The sequence below is a fragment of the Acipenser ruthenus genome, chromosome 7 (assembly GCF_902713425.1).
Source record: "Acipenser ruthenus chromosome 7, fAciRut3.2 maternal haplotype, whole genome shotgun sequence".
Taxonomy (NCBI): Eukaryota; Metazoa; Chordata; class Actinopteri; order Acipenseriformes; family Acipenseridae; genus Acipenser; species Acipenser ruthenus.
Window position 1 is genome coordinate 25599399 of NC_081195.1, and position 21935 is coordinate 25621333.

General features: G+C 39.2%; 2 protein-coding genes across 7 annotated transcripts in view; both read left to right on the forward strand.

Annotated features, from left to right (window-relative positions):
• The window catches only part of LOC117416060 (protein phosphatase 1 regulatory subunit 37-like), a 46272-nt gene extending 40263 nt beyond the window's left edge, over positions 1 to 6009 (forward strand). For both annotated transcript variants that reach the window (XM_034027094.3, XM_034027093.3), the window contains exon 14: positions 69 to 6009. The gene's annotated coding sequence lies outside the window, so the exon portion shown is untranslated. The remainder of the gene's footprint in view (positions 1 to 68) is intronic.
• An 8063-nt stretch (positions 6010 to 14072) lies between these two features.
• Positions 14073 to 21651, forward strand: LOC117414963 (large ribosomal subunit protein bL28m-like). 5 transcript variants are annotated; one of them, XM_034024833.3, is made up of 6 exons: positions 14073 to 14150; positions 15321 to 15626; positions 15766 to 15918; positions 16475 to 16609; positions 20488 to 20574; positions 21138 to 21651. In XM_034024833.3, exons 2-6 carry the CDS (start codon positions 15339 to 15341, stop codon positions 21234 to 21236), a joined length of 762 nt encoding a protein of 253 aa, XP_033880724.2. In that variant the 5' UTR covers positions 14073 to 14150; positions 15321 to 15338; the 3' UTR covers positions 21237 to 21651. The 5 variants fall into 5 exon arrangements, with proteins under 5 accessions (XP_033880724.2, XP_033880722.2, XP_033880723.2 ...); XM_034024831.3 differs by having other exon boundaries at positions 14074 to 14150; positions 15308 to 15626; XM_034024832.3 differs by having other exon boundaries at positions 14078 to 14150; positions 15327 to 15626.
• Positions 21652 to 21935: the final 284 nt, after the last annotated feature.

The following is a 21935-nucleotide window of genomic DNA, read 5'->3' on the forward strand; positions in this document are numbered from 1 at the left end:
GTCAGCCTGTATTACTGTAACACAGTTATCATGGGGATCCCATATTGTGTTCTTTCTCCTTTTCACAGGGGTCCTTAACTCGGCGGATTGACAACTGCAGGCCGTCCCTGGAACTCGCCTGCTTGGCTGCTTTTTCTTTTTTTTTTTTAACTTTTGTTTAATTCGTCCTCAAGAAAAACTGAAGTGCAAAAAAAAAAGAAAAAAAAAGTCACCCCATTCTACTTTAACAAAATAAAGAAATCAATAAAATCTAAAGAAATCCCCCTACATTCCATCTGCTGCAAGGAAGGTGCTCCTGGGTAACAGTGTTCTTGCAGAAGGCGAACAAAAGAAACAGGATTCTGTGTGGACAGATGTATGTATTCCTGCTTAACTCACCACAAAACTGCTCATGTGAAAACTTGCTCCCCCTCCTCCAGAGTTTGGAGTACTTCAAGTGCATTGGGGAGTTTCGTCTTTGGTCTTGAAGAATACTTAGGAGGGATTTTTTCACTTTCTGTATCGGCATCACCAGTCACTACTTTTGGAAGCTTGGAATAGCTGCATCACATATCCTGATGCCCAGCTTTTCTTTGTCCTAAAACAATGGCATGGTGTTCTCTATTCTTGTTGCAGTCTTCCATTGTAAATGGGACCCACTCCCCTGGCTCACACAGACAAGCGCTGCCTTCAACCAACAGACCCACTTGGCTGTTTCAGAGATCAAAGATATTTTCTTATTTATTTTATAGCTTTCTGTCCATTGAGTATATAGATTTAATCCAGAGTTTATTAACAAGATGTTTTTCAGGGGAAATAGAGGTGGTGGGAGGGAGGGACTGAAAAACTCTTTCAATCTCCTTTTCTTGATTTTTTTCCAAAGTTCCTCCAGCTAAAAGATGTAGTCCAAAGGCCTGCTATTGAATTTGTATGTTTCTCTTTTTTTTAAGTTTCTTTCGGATGGTTTGCACCGTGTTGTGCAGGAACGTCTGTTTGATTATTTGATGAGCATTTTTAACCAGAAATGGAGAATGTCAACAAGACAACGTTTTTCTGTCCATGTAGGGCAAATGTATACTCCCGCACTTCAATTGCTTCAACTGGAACTGTAGAAAATGAGGGTCTGTAAGACAAGGGACAGCCAAAAACTAAACATGTACTGTGGAAGTTTGGACTATAATGGAGGCTTGGTGGTCCAGTGGTTAAAGAAAAGGACTTGAGACCTGGAGGTTCCTGGTTCAAATCCCAGCTCAGCTACTGACTCACTACGTGTGACCCTGAGCAAGTCACCTAACTGCCATGTAAAACCTAATGTAAGTGACTCTGCAGCAGCAGTTGTGATGCATAGTCCACCATCCCCCCTAGTCTCTGTAAGTCTCTTTGGATAAAAGCGTCTGCTAAATGACAAATTCATAATTAATAATAATAGTAACCACCATTTGCAGAAATGTGTCCATTGCCAAATTCTTGTTTTTTTCACTGTATATCAAGTCCTGCAGTGTGTAAGCTCATGTTTCCTACTTTGCATCCATTTTGTGAGCTTCGTATTTACACAGCATCATCTTGTACAATGTACGGTATGTCGCAGTGCTAAGCATCATACTGGTGACTGCTTCTATTTTTTTTATTTTATTTTTTTTTATTTTTTTTATTTTAAGCGCCATCTTAAATGCCTTCAGTCTTCATGTTGTTTAGCATTAGGAAATACAGTACCTTAGAAAAGATAAAGCTGGCATTACAAAATAGAGAAAATTTAGCAAAATTGCACAGGTGAGTCTACACTGGATTCAGTACACATGGGGGGGAAAACAAGAATGTGGCAATAGACCTCAAATGTTTTTCATCTTTGACCATACCCTTTCCACGCTACCCAAGTTATGCACCATAATCATGTGTTGAAATCATGAATATGATGTCATAGTCAGGTGGTTTCAATGTGTGTTAATCACACATTATTGAAGCAGTGTGGATCGGGTATAAATTAAGGGATAATGGCATTGCTGTGGCATGTTATGTGATAGTAATGGAACTCCTTATGGAAGTCAGTAAAGCTCAAGATTGGAGATTGACGACATTATTTGCATGAAGGAGTTCCATTATTTGCATGAAGGAGTTCCATTATTTGCATGAGGGAGTTCCATTATTGCAGAGGAACATGCCACAGCAATGCCATTATGACTGTTTTATACTAGAACTTTTTTTTAAGTTATTTTTGCAGGGCTCAGCATTGGTGTGAAGTGATTCATCAGCGAGCGATTGGTTTTAGAACAGGTTTCTTTAGTTAGGGTTGTCTCTCAGCCTTGCTTTATTTGCTGTTCCATTACTGAGTAATGGTTGACCTACAGTACGTAGAAAACAACAGGCGTGCAGTTGTGTGTAATGTTAGTTTTGCACCAGATGTAAGCACTGTAAGTAGTAATGCTTTAACTTGTAAATTATCTGAATGTTGGACTATTGAAGTTTTAGTGCTGTGCAGCTTTTAGGCATTAAATACTGAAATACAACCCAGATAAAAAACAGTTGTGAAAACTGGAGAGTGGAACAGTTCAGTCAAAGGGAGGGACGAAAGATATGGTACATATCCAGATAAACATGTTCTAAAAGGTGCCTATGCTTAGGACCCTTAGTTAGGATGACGTGATTGATTCACAAACTCTGGAGGAGAGCAGGTTCAGTAAATTCAGTTGTATATATGTAGATATTTGTGGGCTAAAACATTGCCTTCATAGAATGCTTTTCAAAACCTCGCAATAATGGATTCTCATCAATCCTGCAAACTAGATGCTTTAAAAGAGTTAGGGGGGGGGGGGGGGGGAGTTTGGAGATGATCAGGGTTTCAGTTCATCGGTTATTTTCTAACCAAAAAAAATACCATTTCTTTGTAAGTTTTCTTTTAAACTAGCTCAACTGGGGGTGGTGAGTCAGGGAAGGGAAAAAAAAGAATGTATGGCAGAAATGAAGGATGCAAGGTGGCTTTCATGCATACAAGCTTTGAAATCTGGGTCGCTGGTTCGACTCCAGCGAGGTCTGTTTAGAGGCGTGCAGAAAAATGAGATTTCGCTTTGAGAGAAAGATTATGGCTTGACAGTTATGGTAAATAATAATAATATCTTAAAGGGGAGTAGTTTTAGCCACACTTGCCTATAATTTCCTCTATGGGCAAATTGTAGTCCCTCTCCATATTCATTTTAGAAATAAAAAGAAATGATAAAATAAATGATAAAGCAATTGATAAAGCGTGAAAGATCTCTTCATGGTCCCAATAAGAGGAATGTGTTCATGTATTTGACTCCATAATAAATGTAGGACCTCGACAATCTGCTCACTATGGAAACCCAATGTGTTTTCTGCACATCTTGCAGTAGAAAGCCAGTTGCATCTGATGGTTGTTGAATAGAAGGGGGAAGTATGGTACATTGTGCCCAGTTCCTGCTGAATGGACAGTTGACCATCACAATATTGACCATCAATCACAACATGCACTACTATTTGTTCCCAACACACACTAAACCAGTGGTCTCGGCCACGTGCGAAAGAATCTCCTGCGATTCTGTGCCCACACACTCTTGACTGTTCTGGGAGATCTGTCAAATAGAAATCGCTTGGAAAGCCCAAACTGTGCCTGTGATGTGTAGTAGCTACAGAGTTAAGAGATTCTAGTTAATGAAATAATTCCTCAGGTTTTACCTGCAGTGCACATTTGCATGTGGAGTTTTGAAAGAAGCACCTGTTACAACACGCATGTATTTTCATTAAAATGCAATCTGGTACCATACTGAGAAAGCTCTCTGTTTCCATGCTTTAGTTCAGGTAGTCTGTTACTCTTGCACCTCCTAGGTCACTTCAGCTCCAGAGTATGTCATCTGTTGTAAAAGCATGTCTGTCATTAGGGGAAGCAGGTGATTGGTTGTTGGAAGGGGTGCATTTCGGACAACAGGTGACAAGTGCAACAGACTACAGCTATGGACAAAAGTTTTGTATCGCCCTATAAAATGTAACTCATTTTGCTTCATAAAGTCGAATGAAACCTGCTGAATAATGTTATGTGAACATATTGAATTACATACCGCTCCGTAGTTTTCCATATAATTAACAGAAATGTGACATTTCAAAAATCTAATCTATCAAATACTGTACTGCTATTATGGCTCCCAGTAGACTTTTGCAATATCGTTTTGTAGTTTTCTTTGATTACATGATGTTCATACAGTTTTATTTTATTTTGTTAATTGTCTCAATCCTAAAATTCTAGGTGATGCAAAACTTTTGGCCAGAGCTGTACATAACGTAAAAATAGTTGCCAGGTATCGTGTTTTTTTTTTTTGTTTTTTTTATGGAAGTACATTTTTGTTCTAACATCTTGCATCTTTCAAAACTGCACATTAGAGACAAACTGGACATGTCTTCAATGACAACAATGATTGAAGTCTTGCAGTGTAAACATGTGTCATTGAATTTACAGTGTCTAACTATTTCTAAAATGACCAATGTTGAGTATTTTTAGTATTAACTAGAGTATCTGTTAATTAACTAGTTAAAATCTGCAATTCCGTAGTGTCGGGATAATCCGAAGACTGACAGACTAGAGATGACTTTGCAAAAGGTGGCCTGCTGTGAAATTTAAATGTATTTCAAAGATTTTTTGGCACTAAATCGTAACTTTAATTCTTGCTGAACCTGAATAATTAGATTGACAGCCTTTTGTTTTTGTGTAGAGAGAAACAAATATATTGATCTATTATAGATTTCTTCTTTTTTTTTTTAAAAATTAAGTGCAATAAGATTTTCAGGGAGTTTGCTGCATGTAAATCAAGTCTGGAGATGGGGAGGTGGGGCTATTAAAACGAATCAGAACGATGTGTAGTATTGTGTTAAACACTATGGGCACTGTTTAATTGATCTAAACGATGACTGGTCTAAATACATCTGTAGTTGTCACTTTTTAGACCCCTCTCAAACAGAAATGTACATGCAAACTCCTGGTTTTCATAACCTTGCTCAGGGGTGGTGTTCAGATCACAGATTAGGTCCATTAAATAGACCCCGATATCCAATTTTGTTGAACTGTTAATTGTCTCTCTGTATTGTTAGGATTATTTTTCTTTGCAGACTTTTTCTTGTGTGTTATTGTATCCGAGCTCTGTTCAGTATCCTGTGTCTGTCTGGTACCTAAAAGCAGTAATAGACTTGCTTTTAAAAACTGCTGTTTAATATTGCACACATCCTGCATTTTTTTCTAATGTATTATCTCTGCATACAGAATAGATTCAGAAGCTCAAAATCGTATGTGTTTCTGGAGCACAGATTCTGTGACACAGCCTGAAAGTAATCTTTTTTACATTTGTACATGTGTCTACCTAGTTTAAATCAAGTTCATCACAGTTAAAGAAGGTTAGTCACTTTTATATATGATCTCATTCATTCTGATTGATTTTGCCACCTCGGTCTAATTATTGTGAACAGTGACATTAAACAGCAAGAATCGAAAGTGGTTCAAAATAAGTTTTCTTTTGATACAATTCTCTATTTCTTTATTCTTTATAATCCCAAACCCAATTCAAAATGCAATGTATAACTTGTACTGAAGTGTTTCAGCTGGTTTCTTCAGCAGCATACAGTGTTGAAGGCAACAGCAGAAACAAGTCTGCTTGATTTAATAGTTTTGCCTACATTCTGCTTTTTAATCAAACTGTGGGTGACACGCCCCTGAAACACAAAATGTGTGTTAATTAGTATTTGCCTTTATTTGACATTGACACTGTTGTACCCTGAACTTCTGCTACTGTTTTTGGGTACCAGCAGACCATCTCAGACTTTCAGAGTACATGTGGATTCCTCCTTCAGTCCCAGCACTTGGATTAATAATTAGATTTAAGAGAAAGTTTAATATATTTGTGTTCTGTTTATTAGAAGTGGCTTTTACTGGACCAGTACCTGCTTTGTTATGAATCTAGAAACAGAACTGTGTGTTTTACTGCATTTCTGGGTTTCTTGTATAATCTCGGTTGAAATAAAGGGTTTCCTAATTTCCACTGTCTCTCATTTGTTTGGTTTATCCATTCGTTTTTTGATTTTCAGTTGAAAATACATAGCTTTTTATTCCTTGGTTTACAAGGATTTTGTTTTTGTAATCTGTGAGACGGCACAGGTATGAGTTTTTGTGAAAATCCAGTAGTCGCTATTGTGATTGCATTTCTTTGTTCTATCAATACAAAAATGGGACTGGAATGGAATTGCAAACACTGACCCAGGAGGCTGGCTACTTGTCTTGTCCGAGAGGCCATGTGGTCCATTAATGTTTGTCCGGTTCCTAGTAGCTGAGTGATCTCAAAAGTTTGTCAAGCTGGGTCTCAAAGGATCCCAGCGATTCTGCCTCAACAACATGACTAGGCAGCCCCTTCCATCCCCTCACCACTCTGTGTAAACAAGTCTCTCTCCACTTAATTTCCATCTGTGTCCTCTGGTCCTGGTTTCTGTGCTGCACTTTGGTTAACTTTGTCAACTCCTTCTAAGATTTTTAAAGACTTCAATGAACCCCTCTCTCCCTCTCCCTGTATAATATTGAAATGGAATGCAACTGAGTTGTACAGTTTGGTTTCATTAGACAGATCAAACATTTATGAAGAGGTGAGTTTATACATGTTTTATTCATTTTTACCAGCTACAGCCATGGAATGCAGACATTTAATCTGCAAGGGTGTCCACACCTATTTTGACACACACAGAAGTACACTGCACATACAGTATATTTAACAAGTAAGAGACAAACGTAATTAAGCTGAAAAGGCACCTTCAGTACAGCTGCAGCCTGTTTTGAAGATCTGGTAAGGCTAGACATTTAACCAACAGCAATGTCTGCTCTCTTATTCCCTGAGGAATGAAGTCCCGAGGGGGGGGGGGGGGGGGATCTACCATGCATTCCACTGGAGTTAGAACAGAGGAGCCGATTCTAATGCCTGCACTCTAGCAGCAAATAGGAGAACTTGCTTTTCCACTTCTTTGTTAATTTCACCTTGTGATGCTCTTGGGTTGTTCTTCACATAGGCAGCAACGGCATGGATGCATTCCCTCTATTAACAGAAAAAAAATGTGTTGAGCATCTAAAATTACTTATTTACAATATGTGGAATAACTTCTTGTGTTCTCAATATACCTGTAAAAATGTGACACAGACAGAGACATAAGAGCATAAAAATAATGTACTGCTTTGTCAAGTTAGGTATTAAAGGAACCCAGTGATTCACACCCTGACTGTCATCCATTCCATCTCCAATGCAGACGTGTGCAATATCTGTCCTAACTCTACTTCCACTCTCTTCCCAACTGTGTTCTCTGGTCCTGGTTTCTGTGCTGCCTTTAAAGCATTGGTTAGAGTTAGCATTGTCAACGTCTTTTAAGATTTTAAAGACTTCAATCGTGTCCCCCTGATTCTTCTTGGTTCCAGGCTAAACAAATTCAGTTTTTTTCAGTTGTCTTCACAGCTCATTCCTTTTAGTCTACATTGGACTCTCTCCAGGGCCACTTCCACAATGCCCACTGAGTGCCAAGGTGGCTTAACTCTGCTTTACAGAAACTGCACTCCTATTGATAATGAAATTAAATGAAAAGCCAATGACAGCGTGATCTCGCCGTGCTCCTTTACCTTGTAGGCGTCCACTTTGTCCTGCCCAGTCAGTCTCTGGAGCAGTTCCTGGGCCAGCTGGACTCCTGTAACTGCAGCCAGTATCTCTTTACTCTCCACACTGTCAGACTTCAGCCAGTTCAGCATGGCTAGCTGCTCAACAACAAGGAGAGCCAGCCCATGAGAGGGCCGTGTTCACAATGCAGTGCTCAGTTAATGCCAGTTACCCTTGCAAATGTGCGTGGAATCCTAATCGAAGGAAAATGGCAGAATTGCACATCAATTTAGTGCATATTGTGAATTATACCAGTACGCTACAAGCTGAAAAAGGGACTTATATAAAAATGCATACATACACTACTGTGCAAAATTCTTTTGCAGGAGTTACAATGAATCACCAATCACCAGTTTCGAGTAAGAAACATGAACATGTACTGTATAAACGTAACCATATGCCGCCATCGTGTGGCCAAATTTAGTATTATACATTGAAAATTGCATTCTCAATCCATGTTTGCAAGAATGTTTGTATTTATGAATTGTGGGTCTGTGCCCTCTTCAGAACTGGTCTCAAATGAAGGTCAACAACACTGACATTTCACCTCATTTGACCACAGACAAAGCATGATAAAAATGCCTGATCGTAAAAGTGTGCAAAAAGCACTATTGCCCACGTAGCGAAGCTTAGTTTTGGGTATTGCCAATAAACTCGAGGATGAAGAACGTGGATTACGTACGGGTGTGTAATGTGTAAGCAATTCAGCAATGTAACATGGAGCTAAGCCGCTCAGCGCCTTATAGGTTAACAACAGTATTTTAAAATCAAACATGCTCTCAACCGGCAACCAGTGCAAAAAAGCAAGAACCGGTGTAATATGGGCGAGCAGCGTAGTCCTGAATATATTGTAGCCTGCTAATAGCAGACTTGGAGACACCTGCAAACAATGCGTTGCAATAATCGAGCCGGGAAGAAACAAAGGCATGAACTAGCCTTTCTGCATCAGACACAGACAGCATTGGGCGCAGACGGGCAATATTATTACAAAGGTGAAAAAAGGATACCTTGGTGACACTGCAGATATATGACTCGAAAGTAAGGCTAGGGTCAAAGACCACAACAAGATTCCTAACTACAGAGCTAGATTTAACTTCAAGATCATCTATCACTATGCTAAAAAAAAAAAAAAAAAGTCTAATCTAAACGGATTTGCATTTTAGCTAAACGCTGGAAACATATTTGACTGTTTTGTATTGTGTAGACTTGAAATTTACCATTTTAAGATTTTTACACCCAGCAGAATCGACACCGCCCCTAAACAAACTACTGTTGCTTAATCATAGTCTCAGTAGATTATTATTGAAAAATAAGTGGAAACCGACACGGAAATGACTATACATCGTATTCATGATTTGTACGGCTGAACTACCATTGAAATAACATACGCGTGTTTTATTTCTTTACAAACCTGCTGTATAAGTTGAGTATTCGACATCTGTCCGCTATCTTTCTTTAATTCTGCCATTTTGAGAGGAAAAAAATGGTTTGCTCAAAGTTGTTTTGACGTAAACAAATATAATAATACAACTAAAACTAAGACGCAACTAACAGCTGATGCAGCAAAATGTCTACTTCTACAATCGTCCGTTTGTAATTGTAAAAACCTTAAACATACATTTAATGCAAAATATATTTAGCGTTTTAAATAAAATACTGCAAGTGTACTGTATGTTTACACCAATCTATTTCCTGCTGCCATAGAAAATCCTGTGTGGAGAAGTGCATTGTGGGATGGAAGCGTAATGGCGTAATGTTTACCGTATTATCTCGAATATAAGCGCATACCCTGCAGAATGGGGGTGGGCATTTTTTTCTTCATATTCTTTGTTTGTTTTTGTGCACAGTTTATGTGATTATATTCGCGCATAGGCACGTGGTAAAATTAGATTATGATTAGAAATTATGATAACAGTATGTCGACAAAATATTTTGTATTTCTTGCCTGGCAGAGTATTTTTTATTTTTAAATTCAACTTATATGTACAATTATATTCAGATGTGTATGGTTACTTCTTATTAGGTCAAAGAAGCAACTACCAGGATTGCGTCTTAGCGGTATAATTGATAACAAAGTATTGCTTTGTACAGACATTTTGTTACAGAAAAGTTGTACAATGTTCAGTCCTTAATCATCTCTAAAGCGCAACACGTCTCGCGAACGCTACAGCTTTGGAATCTGTTGACACTGAAATAATTTTTTATTTTTTTATTTTTTAAAGTAAGCTATTTGCGTGGATTTAAACTATAGGGACCAATCCGTATTTTCAAAACTTCATGTAAACCAAGACACTGCAACGATTTCATAATCTGTTTTAGGTGGTCCTGAACGCTGTACCTGTGGGCAAATTTGTGCCCATGACGGAAGCTGATCATAATCTGGCATATTTCAATATGGATTTAAAGTAATTATTGTTTACTAACTCTATTGCTGATGGCTGCCTTTTAAACAAAAAATACAATACCATCTGCACCTCCTTCTTATAAGAGAAAATAGACCATACAAAATGCAATGTGGGTATACTTTATATAAACTCACATTATGGGGTTGATAGCACTAAGGCCCTACTGCAAATTGCAATTTTATTTTTATTTTTTTACAGTCCTGATTCTTTGCAGGGTCAAATAGAAAATACTGGAGCACCCAAGCAGACCACCACACTACAAACTGGCATTCTAGCTATTGTATAGAGTGCTGGAAATGTGTTTTTATAGAAATCAAATCTGCAAATTAGAAGCATCATGTTGCATCCCAGTTATGAGAAATCAACTATTCACTAAGAAGGATCTGTTAAAATTCCACATCTTACCTTGTGTATAGAACAGCATAGCTCTCACATTTAAAAAAACAAAACAAAGAGAATGTATCTAAAAGTAATCCATTGGTATATAATGTTATTTTGTTATGTTCTATTGAAAGTTAGTATGTTGTGTGTCTCTTACTATAATAGATATATTTTTGCACAGTTTAAACTACATGAGAAATTACATGAGTCTATTATTAAGAGACACACACAACGCATCCATTTATAATCCTGAACAAGAGTGGCCTTAAATCTGGACTGTAAAAAAGTGTTAGTTGAGAGGTGGCCTTATACTTTACTGCGTAACCTAACCTTTCGTTAGCCTGGTTGCTGAGGTATTTGAATCTTACATTTTTGTCACCAGCTTGCAGTATTTTATAATTGTTAACATTACATTAAATGAATCGCCAATTTTCTGCCCAATTGTAAGTAAAACACTGAACAACTAAAAGCTAGCAGTAGCTGTGTACAGATCTTTACATCAATCCATTACTCTGGAGCACCCCCAGTCCCAAATCCCATTGACCCCCACTGCCTCCAGGTCTCAAGGCGTCAGGTTTGCTTCAATACTAACGTATTGTAATTATTCTCTAAATCTGCCTTTACCTGGCTTTGAGCTTTGTTCGGTGAATCCTAAGTGCCAGGACCGAACAGCTGCCCTCAAAACCATGTGACAGTGTGACCTATTATCTCTAGCACAGCCACATCTGCTCTCTCTGTCTATGCAGAGTAAGTGGGTCTTGCGAAGTTGAAAGGTCACATGGAACATTCAGTGAAAGGAGGAGACCACTGGAATTTAGAATTCTCCAGGCAAGCTCTGAGGGGAAGTGTAAAATAAAATGACTTTTCAAGCTCTTTACTGTTAAAAAAAAAATCTGGAGGATATACTGCAACACACAAAACCTTTCAGGCACTGTGCCAGCCAGCCACGCAGGCCATTATCTACCAGTTAAGGACCCCCGTGTCGGTCGTAAATCAAATTCAACATTTATTTCATGCTGGAATGGGAAAAACATTAAAAATATTGATATGAATAGTGTTAATACACATGGTCAGTATGGCTCAGAGACTGCAATATGATACACGTATTAATTGTTTCATTTGGGATTAAGCAGGCAGGATGTCAAACTTCTCTGGAATGGATGTGGGTGGATTAAATTTAAAGGAAATATCTCTGACACCACAGAAATAAATGCCAAAGAAGGTCATCTTAAGTTTATAAAATAATTTTCAGAGTGGGATAAACTGGAGCATTCTACATCTCGCATGATAACAATTAGTTTCACTAAATACACTGGAGAGAGAGAGAGAGAGAGAGAGAGAGAGAGAGAGAGATAGCATGGAGAAAATTATATAATTCAACTGGGGATTGCAGCAGAGAATTTAAATACTCGACATATTGAAGGTAAAAACAAACTGGTGAGGAATTAACTCATAATTTGTTCATTCATTCATTCATTCATTCATTTATTCATTCATTTGTATGATATTTAATTTTGTAAAGGGTTGAATGTGCATTTATCTCTTTTATAATCCAGTGTTGCAAATTACTTTTATTTTACTTTCTAAAGAGGGATATGAAAAAGTGAGAAGATTTTTCTTTGTATTTTTTATACATTTATATATTTGACCCTGTACATATTATTATTATTATTATTATTATTATTATTATTATTATTATTATTATTATTATTATGATAAGCATTTTCACCAGTTCAAAGCAGCTAAAATAATCTCATTTTCATTTACTTGCTATTTCAAGAAAGGTTACCAGATGTTTGGACAACATACATAATAAGTGATGTATTGAAATAACACATAACTAATTCTAGCACATGTTATTTAGACAATACCGCATTGCTGGGAGGTAACAGTAACCACATTGCCTGTCATTTTAATTGCTTTATTTACATTTCCCTTACTATTTTATGCACCAAAATCTGCACCAAAATCTGTTACCTGGCTTTGAGGTTTCAAGAGAATCTGATAACCTTTTTTCAAAGTAATATGTTTTTTGTTAAAGTAGCTTGTGACTGTAATAGATTATTTTTTAAAAGTAACTTTCCTGACACTGGCCCAATTGCAATTGTAAAACGAGTTTGAGACCCTGAAATATGGTTGGCATCATTATTGGGTGCATGTTTACTTTCTAAAAGATATTTGGTATTGAAGATTTGGAGTAAATTGCTTTCATCCATAACTTTGTGACTCTTAGGTAAAACTAAATCAAGTAGACAAACCTCTTGAGCAGTGCACTGATGAAAGGTCTTTAGCCAATGGAGTGGTTAAGGTGAAATGCATCCTGGGACCTTTACTGGTACTGGCGAACGGACTGGCACATCTGATGAGCCACGATTGCCTTTACAGCGGGCACTGCCACCTTTATCTGTACCTGGACCCAGCGTTCTCCCTGGTAACCGTGGTGATCTTGTTATCCACTGCCTCAGCCTACCTCAAAAGGTACGGTATCCTCCTTCTGCAGGGGGTTCCAGCCCATATCCGCCTGGAGAGCTTGGCAGAGCGGATCTTAAAGGTGCCTGGGGTGCTGGCGATCCACAAGCTGCATGTGTGGCAGCTGTCTGAATCCTACACCGTGGCGTCGGTCCACATCCACTGCTTCACTGCTTCCCAGACCTGGCTGTGGAAATCAAAGAGCTTTTCGGCAGTGTGGGAGTCCACAGCTCCACTGTGCAGCCCGAATTCTCCCCCCGACTGCCACAAACAGAGCAAATGCAGAGTCTGTGCCAGCTGGCCAGTGGGAAGGAGTGCGTCAAAAAGCTGTGTTGCCAGTGATGGAAGGAGAAGACGCAAGCAGGACCACTTCCTGGAAAAGTCTTAGGTCTTGTAGAGCAACCCAGAGAGCTGTTCATTGAGAATACGTACCTCTGAATTGCGGATTTGCCTCCCACTAATGCCATTTTTTATTGTTTTCTTGTGTGCATCTGTGTTTTCATGTAAGGTTCAGGTTTTTCAGTCTTCTCTATTTACTCACAGTGGCAATGCCAGCTTCTCCATATTGCTAGCAAGCCAGAGGACTGGAGGAGGCACCCTTTGTCTTATGCATTGGGGAGCAGTTCAGTCTCCATGCCTCAAACCTGCCCTGGAGTGGAGGGAGCACCCTTTCTCTTAGGGGGGTGAGGGAGGGAGCAGTTCATTCTCCATGTTTCAAGCCAGCTGAAATAAACAGCTCAGGAAGTTAAGAGCTTCTTAGAGACACAAGCACAAAAACATGTTTCACATTATTTTGCATCACCTAGAATTTTAGGATTGAGACATAATTAAAACAATTAAAAAATTAAAAATATATGAACTTCATTTAGATCTTTTATTTAACATCATGTAATCAAAGAAACTACAAAATGATATCGTAAAAAGTCTACCAGAAGCCATACAGTATTTCAAGTTAGATTTTGAAATGTCACATTTTTTTTATTGTTGTCAGTTTTTAAGTATAAGGCAAAAAAAAAAACGTATGTACAAAAAACCTTGGTTATTAATGGTAAACAAACCATGTTTTTGACTGCTAATTAAAATCTCCAATAAGCGCTTGGAAAATGAACACTAGCGTTAACCCAATCGTTTCACTCGGTGGGCGGGACCGTCTATAGGAAGTAGATTTCTTGCCCTTGGAGAAGAAACGTGTGTCCGGACTAGAAACGTCTGACCGAGAGTTTTAGGTTTTAGGTTTGTGGTGAGTGTTCTAATTTATTTGTGCATTATTACATTGCAAGTATCGGAGCTCTTTTGAATCTGTAACTGTGAGGGAGACGATTTCTTTACAATAAAGGTTAAATACATCTCAATTATTAACCTTTTTCAGCTATGTTTTTTAAATCATCGTTTTTTGCGTTTCAGAAGCTTTGCCAACTGAAATGGACTGTAAATATATCTGTTAACAGCTTTGCTGCATAGTAACTGATGTTGTATTGGCCATATTATGATTAGCTATTGTACACAGTCATTTCCAAAATTAAAAAAAATACCTGTCTGGTTAAAATACACTTTGCTATTGCAGTCTAGGCTTTCCGCAGTAAATTACAGAACACTTTGTAGTTTAGTGGTGGGATATAAGAATGAAAATTTAAAACAATAACAAATTATTATGAGTTACGTAGGCATGCCTACACTTATGAAGTGGCAAATTATGCTATAGACCTGTAATGGTTCAAACAGCAATGCAATGGGCGTCTAATTTGCCTGTTTTGTTCAAAACGGTTTGTGTGAACCATACTGTATACACGAGGCTTTCTCTAAAATGAGAAACGTTTGTTAGTGAAGAGATTTTGCTTTCCTGGAAATCAAACAAAATAAACAGCTGAGAATAAATTCGAATCATTTGCCATGATATAGGAAAACTATAATGCACGTGTAAAAATATATCATTGTAAAAAAAAGGGGCAAACTAATTATGAAAAGATTAGACATTAGCCAAGTGTTAAATATTTAGAATTTTGCCAAAACATTTAACCATTGGCAAAAATATTTAGTGTTTACATTTTGTGTAGTATAGGGCAATTTATTTCCTATTCAATATTTCTTCACAGTCTTTCCGTATACAATGCACAAATACATATTACAGTAATTTTCCAAAAGTGATGGTAGCTTAACTGATTTATTACAAAATCCAGGCATTTAAGTGTAAATGAACACCCTTAACGGTACAGTCTTTTTGCTTATACCTCCTATGTGATGCTGAGCCAACAGAAGGTCAATCTAGTGCTGTGCAAACCAGTTCCTATAAATGCTGGTACCAGGATGTTAGTTTGGAACTGGTGAAAAGGGTTTTGATGGGAGCTATCATGCAGAATGATTCCTTGTGTGGTGCTGCATAATGATTTAATGCTCCAGTTTGTGGTTGGAGTTCCAGTATTCCTTGCAGATGCCTCTCCACAAGTTCCCTCCGCGGGTCTGGGAAGCTCTGAAGATGAAGCAAAGAATCTACACCCGGCTCCCAGGGCACTACCTGCGCTCCCTGCAGGAGAGTCGCCCGCCCGCCGCAGTGCATTGGAAACCCCTGGGGGTCAACTCTCATGTGAACCCCAAAACAGGGCATCGCGAGCGGGTGCAGGACGTTCCCATCCCAGCCTACTACCCCCCAGAGTCTCAGAGCGGCATGTGGGGTGGCGAGGGCTGGATAGTGGGATACAGGTACGCCAATAACGACAAGGTGAGAGAATCGACTGGGACAGGGGGGTCTCCACAATACAGCAGCATTCTCTCTGCTATTTCTCACTCATTGTATATTAGACTAAAGACGCAGGGGGCGTTAAGAGATGTTACATTATATTGTGTGCTTTGTTGGACAGCTTTCTAACCGTCTAAAGAAGGTGTGGAAGCCCCAGTTGTTTAACAGGGAGCTGTACAGTGAGATTCTCGACCACAAGTTCAAAATCACAGTGACGGCACGCACTCTGGACCTCGTCGATGCAGCTTATGGGCTTGACTTCTACATCCTCCGGGTAAGCTTCCACACGAAAGTTTAGAAACCCGACACTCTTCATTTACCTGATGGGCCAGCTGGATATAAAGTAGCTGAGGCTCCTGCTGTTGTTCCGTCCCTTGATTCCCTACTCCTGATCGTCTCCAGCACGCATTCTTTATAACAATAACATAGACATTTTTTTTTTTTTTTATTCGTGAAATTCTGTGTTTGTTGTTTTGAAACCAATTGTGAACATTTTGTCCATGAATAAAGATCCTCCTGAAATGGGGTGCTTTGATGTTGGTTCCTACTTTATGATTTTGGCATCCAATTTTTTCCACACACCTCAGCCTGCAGTCTAAAAAGGCTGATTCAAATTTACAGAAAAAGCACGAGCCGGGTACTTGCATTACCCTTTTAGATTTTTTTTTTTTTTTTTTTGATTAGTCCCAAACCCACTTTATTCATAGAATAGAAATTACATCAGGGATATGGCTGTTTCTTTGTGACGGCAGTCTTTGCTTCGACACCGCATTTCAGTAATGTGTTAAAGGAAATTTGTCTCTGCATCTTTTCCCTTGTTTGTTTCCCAGACTCCACAGGAAGACCTGAACTCCAAGCTGGGGATGGATTTGAAACGGGCCATGTTGTTACGACTAGCTCGTAAAGACACTGAGCTGTACCCTGAAAACCCAGCAAAGAGAGAGACTGTATTTAACAAATACAAGGTAAGAAAAATGGCTTTATTCCAGCTGTCAGACTGCATCTGTGCACTGAGGTGCAAATACCTGTTTAATGCCAATCCCACAACTTCATGCACCCACACTGTAAGACGTAACCCGCTACAGAACCACACCAATAGAATTGCTTATAGGACAGAATCTGGGCTCTGTTCACCCATGGTGCATGCAGTCAGCTGTGTGTATATACACTGTCTCACACAATTCAACTTGTCTGCTTGTCTCAGAAACAGGGATACCCTTGGAAAGTCTAGTGTAATTGTCAGGGTATTGGTGGTTTTACTACGGAGGGTAGGAGACGCTACACAGAGTGGCGACTGTATGGAATGAGTTACCTAGCCATGCTATTGATGCTGAATTATTGAGATCCTTTAGACCCGACCTTAGTTCTGAAATCCATCAGCTACTGGGTTGAGTGGCCTCCTTTAGTTCATAAGATGTATGATAAAAATGTTTAGTAGGATGTTGGGACCAGGGGTTTCGCTGTCGCTCGTCACTCTCGTAATTTGCGAATGTTTTTTGAAAGTGACGACAAAAAAAAAGTGGAATCGTCACTAGTGACGATCGTTTCTGTTTGTACTATAAAAAAAAATCCCTTTTGTTAAAGTCACACAACGTCTCGTTCTTCAAAAGAAGGGATCACTAAACCATAGAGTCACTGCTGCTGATCAGATCAGCGCCTCGGCCTCATCGAATCATTGACTCTGCAACGTTCTCATCCCGTGGTAGATGATGTAAATGCAGTCAGCCAATCAGCGCCTCAGTTTCATGTTGCGTGTCAGTTACCATGGTAACCCAGACCGCTTTATGAGGCTGTGCTCGGTGCTGCTGTAGCTTTCAGCCTCACATTATTCTTTGCAACCTGACAGCTTCTGCTGCTGCGCTTTCACAATTACAGAGAGTTCTGCTCAAACCTTTGCATCCGCAGTGTTCGCACCATTGCGCCAATGCCCCGCTGAAATAAAAAATGTCCCGCTGAAATTCTCTTAACGCGCCCGTGTGTCCCTGTGACAGTCTGGCTCGCAGTGGTGATGTGGATGACGTCACGGACCAGGAAGTAACTCAAACCAAACAGTGGATGGGCGGTTGAAGCTGAGTGTTAGTGCACTCAGCGTATTTAATAAACAAAATATTAAACAAATTAACACAACACAAAACAAAAGGGCACAAGGGCCAAACGAATGAACAAACAAACAAGTAAGTGATGTGCTGGGAAATCCAGCACGTCTTAGCAATTGTTTTGTTAATGTTGCTTTTTCTCTCTCCGCTCTCCCGTACTCTCCTCTACACTCTCAACCCCGAGTGCAGAGTGCTGCTGGTTTATATACTCTGGCCGAGGGATTTAACTAGTTGGTAATTATCTTATTATCCCCCGGCCAGAGTCTGCACGCGTTTGGTAAGGATGCATGACTGTCAGCTAGGTAAATAATCAGTAGCTGATCAGCCATGCATCCTCACGGGGTTTTTAAATATAATAACAAAAGACGCGGCGCTTTTACCCGCGCCGCAAACAAAAATACAAATAATAATAAATAGGGGCGGGACACTCCGCCACAGTCCCCCTTCCCTGACCAGACGCAATCAATACCTATACGCAGTAAATGAATGCATTTTGTATTACCATGACATGTCTGACGACAGGCTAATCTTTTTTACTTGTTTGTTTACACTTGCGCTTTCATAATTAAACTCCTGTGTTTTATTCTCCAGTCCAGTAGAATGCGCTCACACACCCTCCCTGGTTACAGGCAGTTTCATAGTAAAGCTTGGACGACAACATCAGGCTTGTTAACAACATAGCCCGGCGCAAATATAACCTCGTATCCCTGTTACACCCGACCATTACTTCTGGAAGAATAAGTAACAAGCTTCGGCAGTGACTGCTGAAATATAGGTTATTATAGTTGTGCTTAAAAATACTGTGTGCAGAAGATTTGTGAACCGAAAACGCATCATTAACTAAAAAAAAAACAAAAGCTTTTTCTATGACCAAAAATGCTAAAATACATACATCTTGCATTCATCTTGCATTGAGAAAACACCACTGGAATCGGAATAAAGGAAATTATTATGTAATACAGTTCACGTGCAGCATGGTTTTGGTAAGTAGCATTTTCTAAACTATATAATTATGTGCAGTATTAAAATAAGTAAAAAATATAGCAAATCCACAAAACCAACGAAATACATAGTGTATATTTGACATTTTATTTGTAGTGTTCTGTGTAACACGGGCCATCGTTTAACCTGAAGCAGATATACGCGTTTATCATATTATCAACAACACCAACGTGTGTTGTAAAAATAAAGCAACAATTGTTTTGAAAACTGTCCAAAATATTTACCTGGTGGCCAAGAATGAAAAATGTCAATCAACGTTTAGTCGCTAACACCAGACTGATGTGCTGTGACAGAGCGTTCAGTGCACACACGACTAATTGACATAGTAAATATGTACATTTTAAATAAGCCCTGTTGTTTAAATGTAATATAAACAGTTGGGCGGTTACTGCAGTCTGTCTGGGATTTAAAAAACTAAAAGCCTAGTCTTTAACTCATTTTATTTCCTGTGTGCGTTCATGCCTGCAAGTCGATATTTATTTGTTTCAGTGACTCGATTAAAGTTTATTGTAACTTAAGTACTATTGGTTCATTTCAAAATACAGAATTTATGGCCAGTCAGAAACCGCGGTATTGTTATGCGGTCTACTTTGACATGCCGTTACGTCTGGTGTGAGCGTAGTAAGAGTTTTTAGCTTTCAATCCAGTGAAAAAATGTGGATTGTTTGCTCAATACCAGTACATTACTAGCAAAGGGCGATCAAGACGAAATACCATCAAGATTAAAAACGCCAAAAATGTCTTGCGACTGAAGCGCTCTCTAATTTCCCTGCCATCATCAGTGATTTGTGTGGTAACAAGCAGGGACATCCATCACACTGATACTAGGTAAGCGTTTTATTATTATTTTTTAATTAGCATCAGTACTGTACGTTTTAGTCACCAATAATTTAAAAATGCCAGTAATATGTTTTCGTATTGAGGTCAGCTGTAGAGATGCGTGGATAGTGAACTTTTCTTTGCCTTCTTTTCTATAACTTTATCATCAATATAAATACATGATTGCGGTAAACCTGCGTGCGATTTAAAAAACAAAACTGTTAGCCAATACTGTAAAATGTCGCAGAAGAAAATCCACTCGTTTTTTCAGCAAGAGTGAAATAGAACAAGCAGAACAACACGTTGTATAAGATGAAGACTTGGATTCGGAACAGCAGAAAAAAAAAGAACAAACTAAGCTCACATGCGTCAGATAACAGAAAAAGAAAACAAGCAGCAAAGTTTCAGCCTTATTGCAAAACTCTGTTTCCATGGGTTGTATATAATATTCTAACACTGTTTTTTTTTTCTTTTTATTGTAAAAAGACATACATGGTATAAGTAATTCATAATGCATTCTGTGTCTGTATGTAGCTTTTCAGGGCAAATAAATCTGGTTCTTGAGTGTTAATGTTCTAAAACTTTACAGCTGTAAATTAACAATTTATTTAAACTGTAGAGCATTATTAAAATGGTTTAATTAAATAATTGTTTTGGTCAATACAGTGATTTAAGGTATAACATAAAAAAACAGGATTCATAACACCCTTGAAGACTTGAGCTGTGCGCCAGTAGTGACTACTGAATATCTGGAGTGACTAATGTTGTTTTTAGAAAGTATTAGTCACTAGGACTACAAAAATTTAGAACCCAGGGGAAACCCTGGTTGGGACCATGATGTAGAAATCCATTTACATTTCAGTAATGGCTGATGTCTTCAGTCTCCATTACCGTTGTAACTGCAGTTTCCCGTTTGCTGTTCCCAGGAGTTTGTGATGCCGGTGGAGGAGGCGGAGTGGGTAGGACTCAGTCTGGAAGAAGCTGTGGAGAAGCAGAGGCTGCTGGAGAAGAAGGTATGGAGGCTGTGCAAACTTACATAAGACCAGACTGTCGGATCTAGAGAAATACAAAAATAAACTGCACTTATGCTTTCAACGAAGACACAAGGATCAGAATCGGCCAGTCGAACGAAAGGAGGGGGCGTGGATTGAATCAGCCTATCGGCGACTTGCTTTGTTAATAAGCATGCACTATGACAGGAATTGCCAAATCATTCACTCATTCGATTGGTTGTGCCTTTTAAAGGGCGGAGACTAGAGGCGCACTAGAGGCACACTCATTCGCTGTTGTTGGTGACAGTCAGTTTTTCTAGCTGTCCGTCACAAACCTTTTGCTGCCAGTCAGACTGATGGCCAGCTTCAGTCTCTGCCTGTCAACTAGCTTTTGAAGCTATCTTTGCCGGGTAATTATCAGTTAACGGGAACACTGGCGAAGCTGGGCATGGAAATGTATTGGCAAGAAGCCAGGACAGTGTGGTAGTTTTGAGTCTCACCACCAGAGGGTGCCATATGAAAGATAACGGCTAACTGTGATTAATGGTTCTATCCTCATCCCTCTGTCTCAATCTGTCTCCCAGGACCCTGAGCCGCTGTTTAAAGGCTTTGTGGAGGATTTGGTGCAGGAGCTTGCCACTCGGAAGCTGTCCGAGCCAGAGATTGTGGAGAAGAAATCCTGAAGAGGGGGTCTAGGTAGCCTAGCGTTCATCTTCTGGTGAGGACCTCAGCGAGAGTATTCGGGCAGCTCTGCCTGGGCAGAGATGAATGTCAGATACCCACTACATTGCAGTTTGAGCTTAGACATCAAACCTGGAGTGGCTCAAACTGCTATGCAGTGTAAGCTTTACTGCCATCCCTGCAGAGTACAAGGACCCTATAGTCAATGGCACACCACTAACCCTATCCCTGTACTCCTCTTCCAGTAAACATCTCGACTTCAAACAACCCACAAGTTTTACGGTTCACAAATTGCTATACCCACATACCTCATTTGGGGTTTATTCGGAATACCTGTATTTTGCTTTGTAAATTTGTGTTTTTGAAGAAAACACCTGTACATAAATTTCCAATAAAATGCAATGTTTCTTTAATGAGGCTGGTTTGTTTGTCCGTCTTCTGTTAGCTGTGTACTGATGGAAGTGAAGTTGTAGAACATCACATTGTTTTGCTAGCGTCTTGTATTGTAATGGCTAGACGATCAGAACGGGACTGAAGTTTCATGTGTGTTTGTCAGAACTCCATCTCTCCAAGCGGCGCTGATGGTGCAAGTCACCTCTGAAGGATGCGATAGGGGAGTTTTATTTCCGACTACATGAAGGTTCTGTGTCTTATTATACTGTCAGGTGGAGGAGGTGAATTCATTCCAAATAGTTGTACAG

What these genes read in the sequence shown, in the direction of transcription:
- LOC117414963 (XM_034024830.3), top strand. Translation starts at nt 15,266, where the DNA reads ATGATTCCTTGTGTGGTGCTGCATAATGATTTAATGCTCCAGTTTGTG. An exon ending in GGCTGGATAGTGGGATACAG is followed by an intron (nt 15,608 to 15,765) that starts GTACGCCAATAA and finishes TTTGTTGGACAG; the next exon opens with CTTTCTAACCGTCTAAAGAA. An exon ending in AGAGGCTGCTGGAGAAGAAG is followed by an intron (nt 20,575 to 21,137) that starts GTATGGAGGCTG and finishes TCTGTCTCCCAG; the next exon opens with GACCCTGAGCCGCTGTTTAA.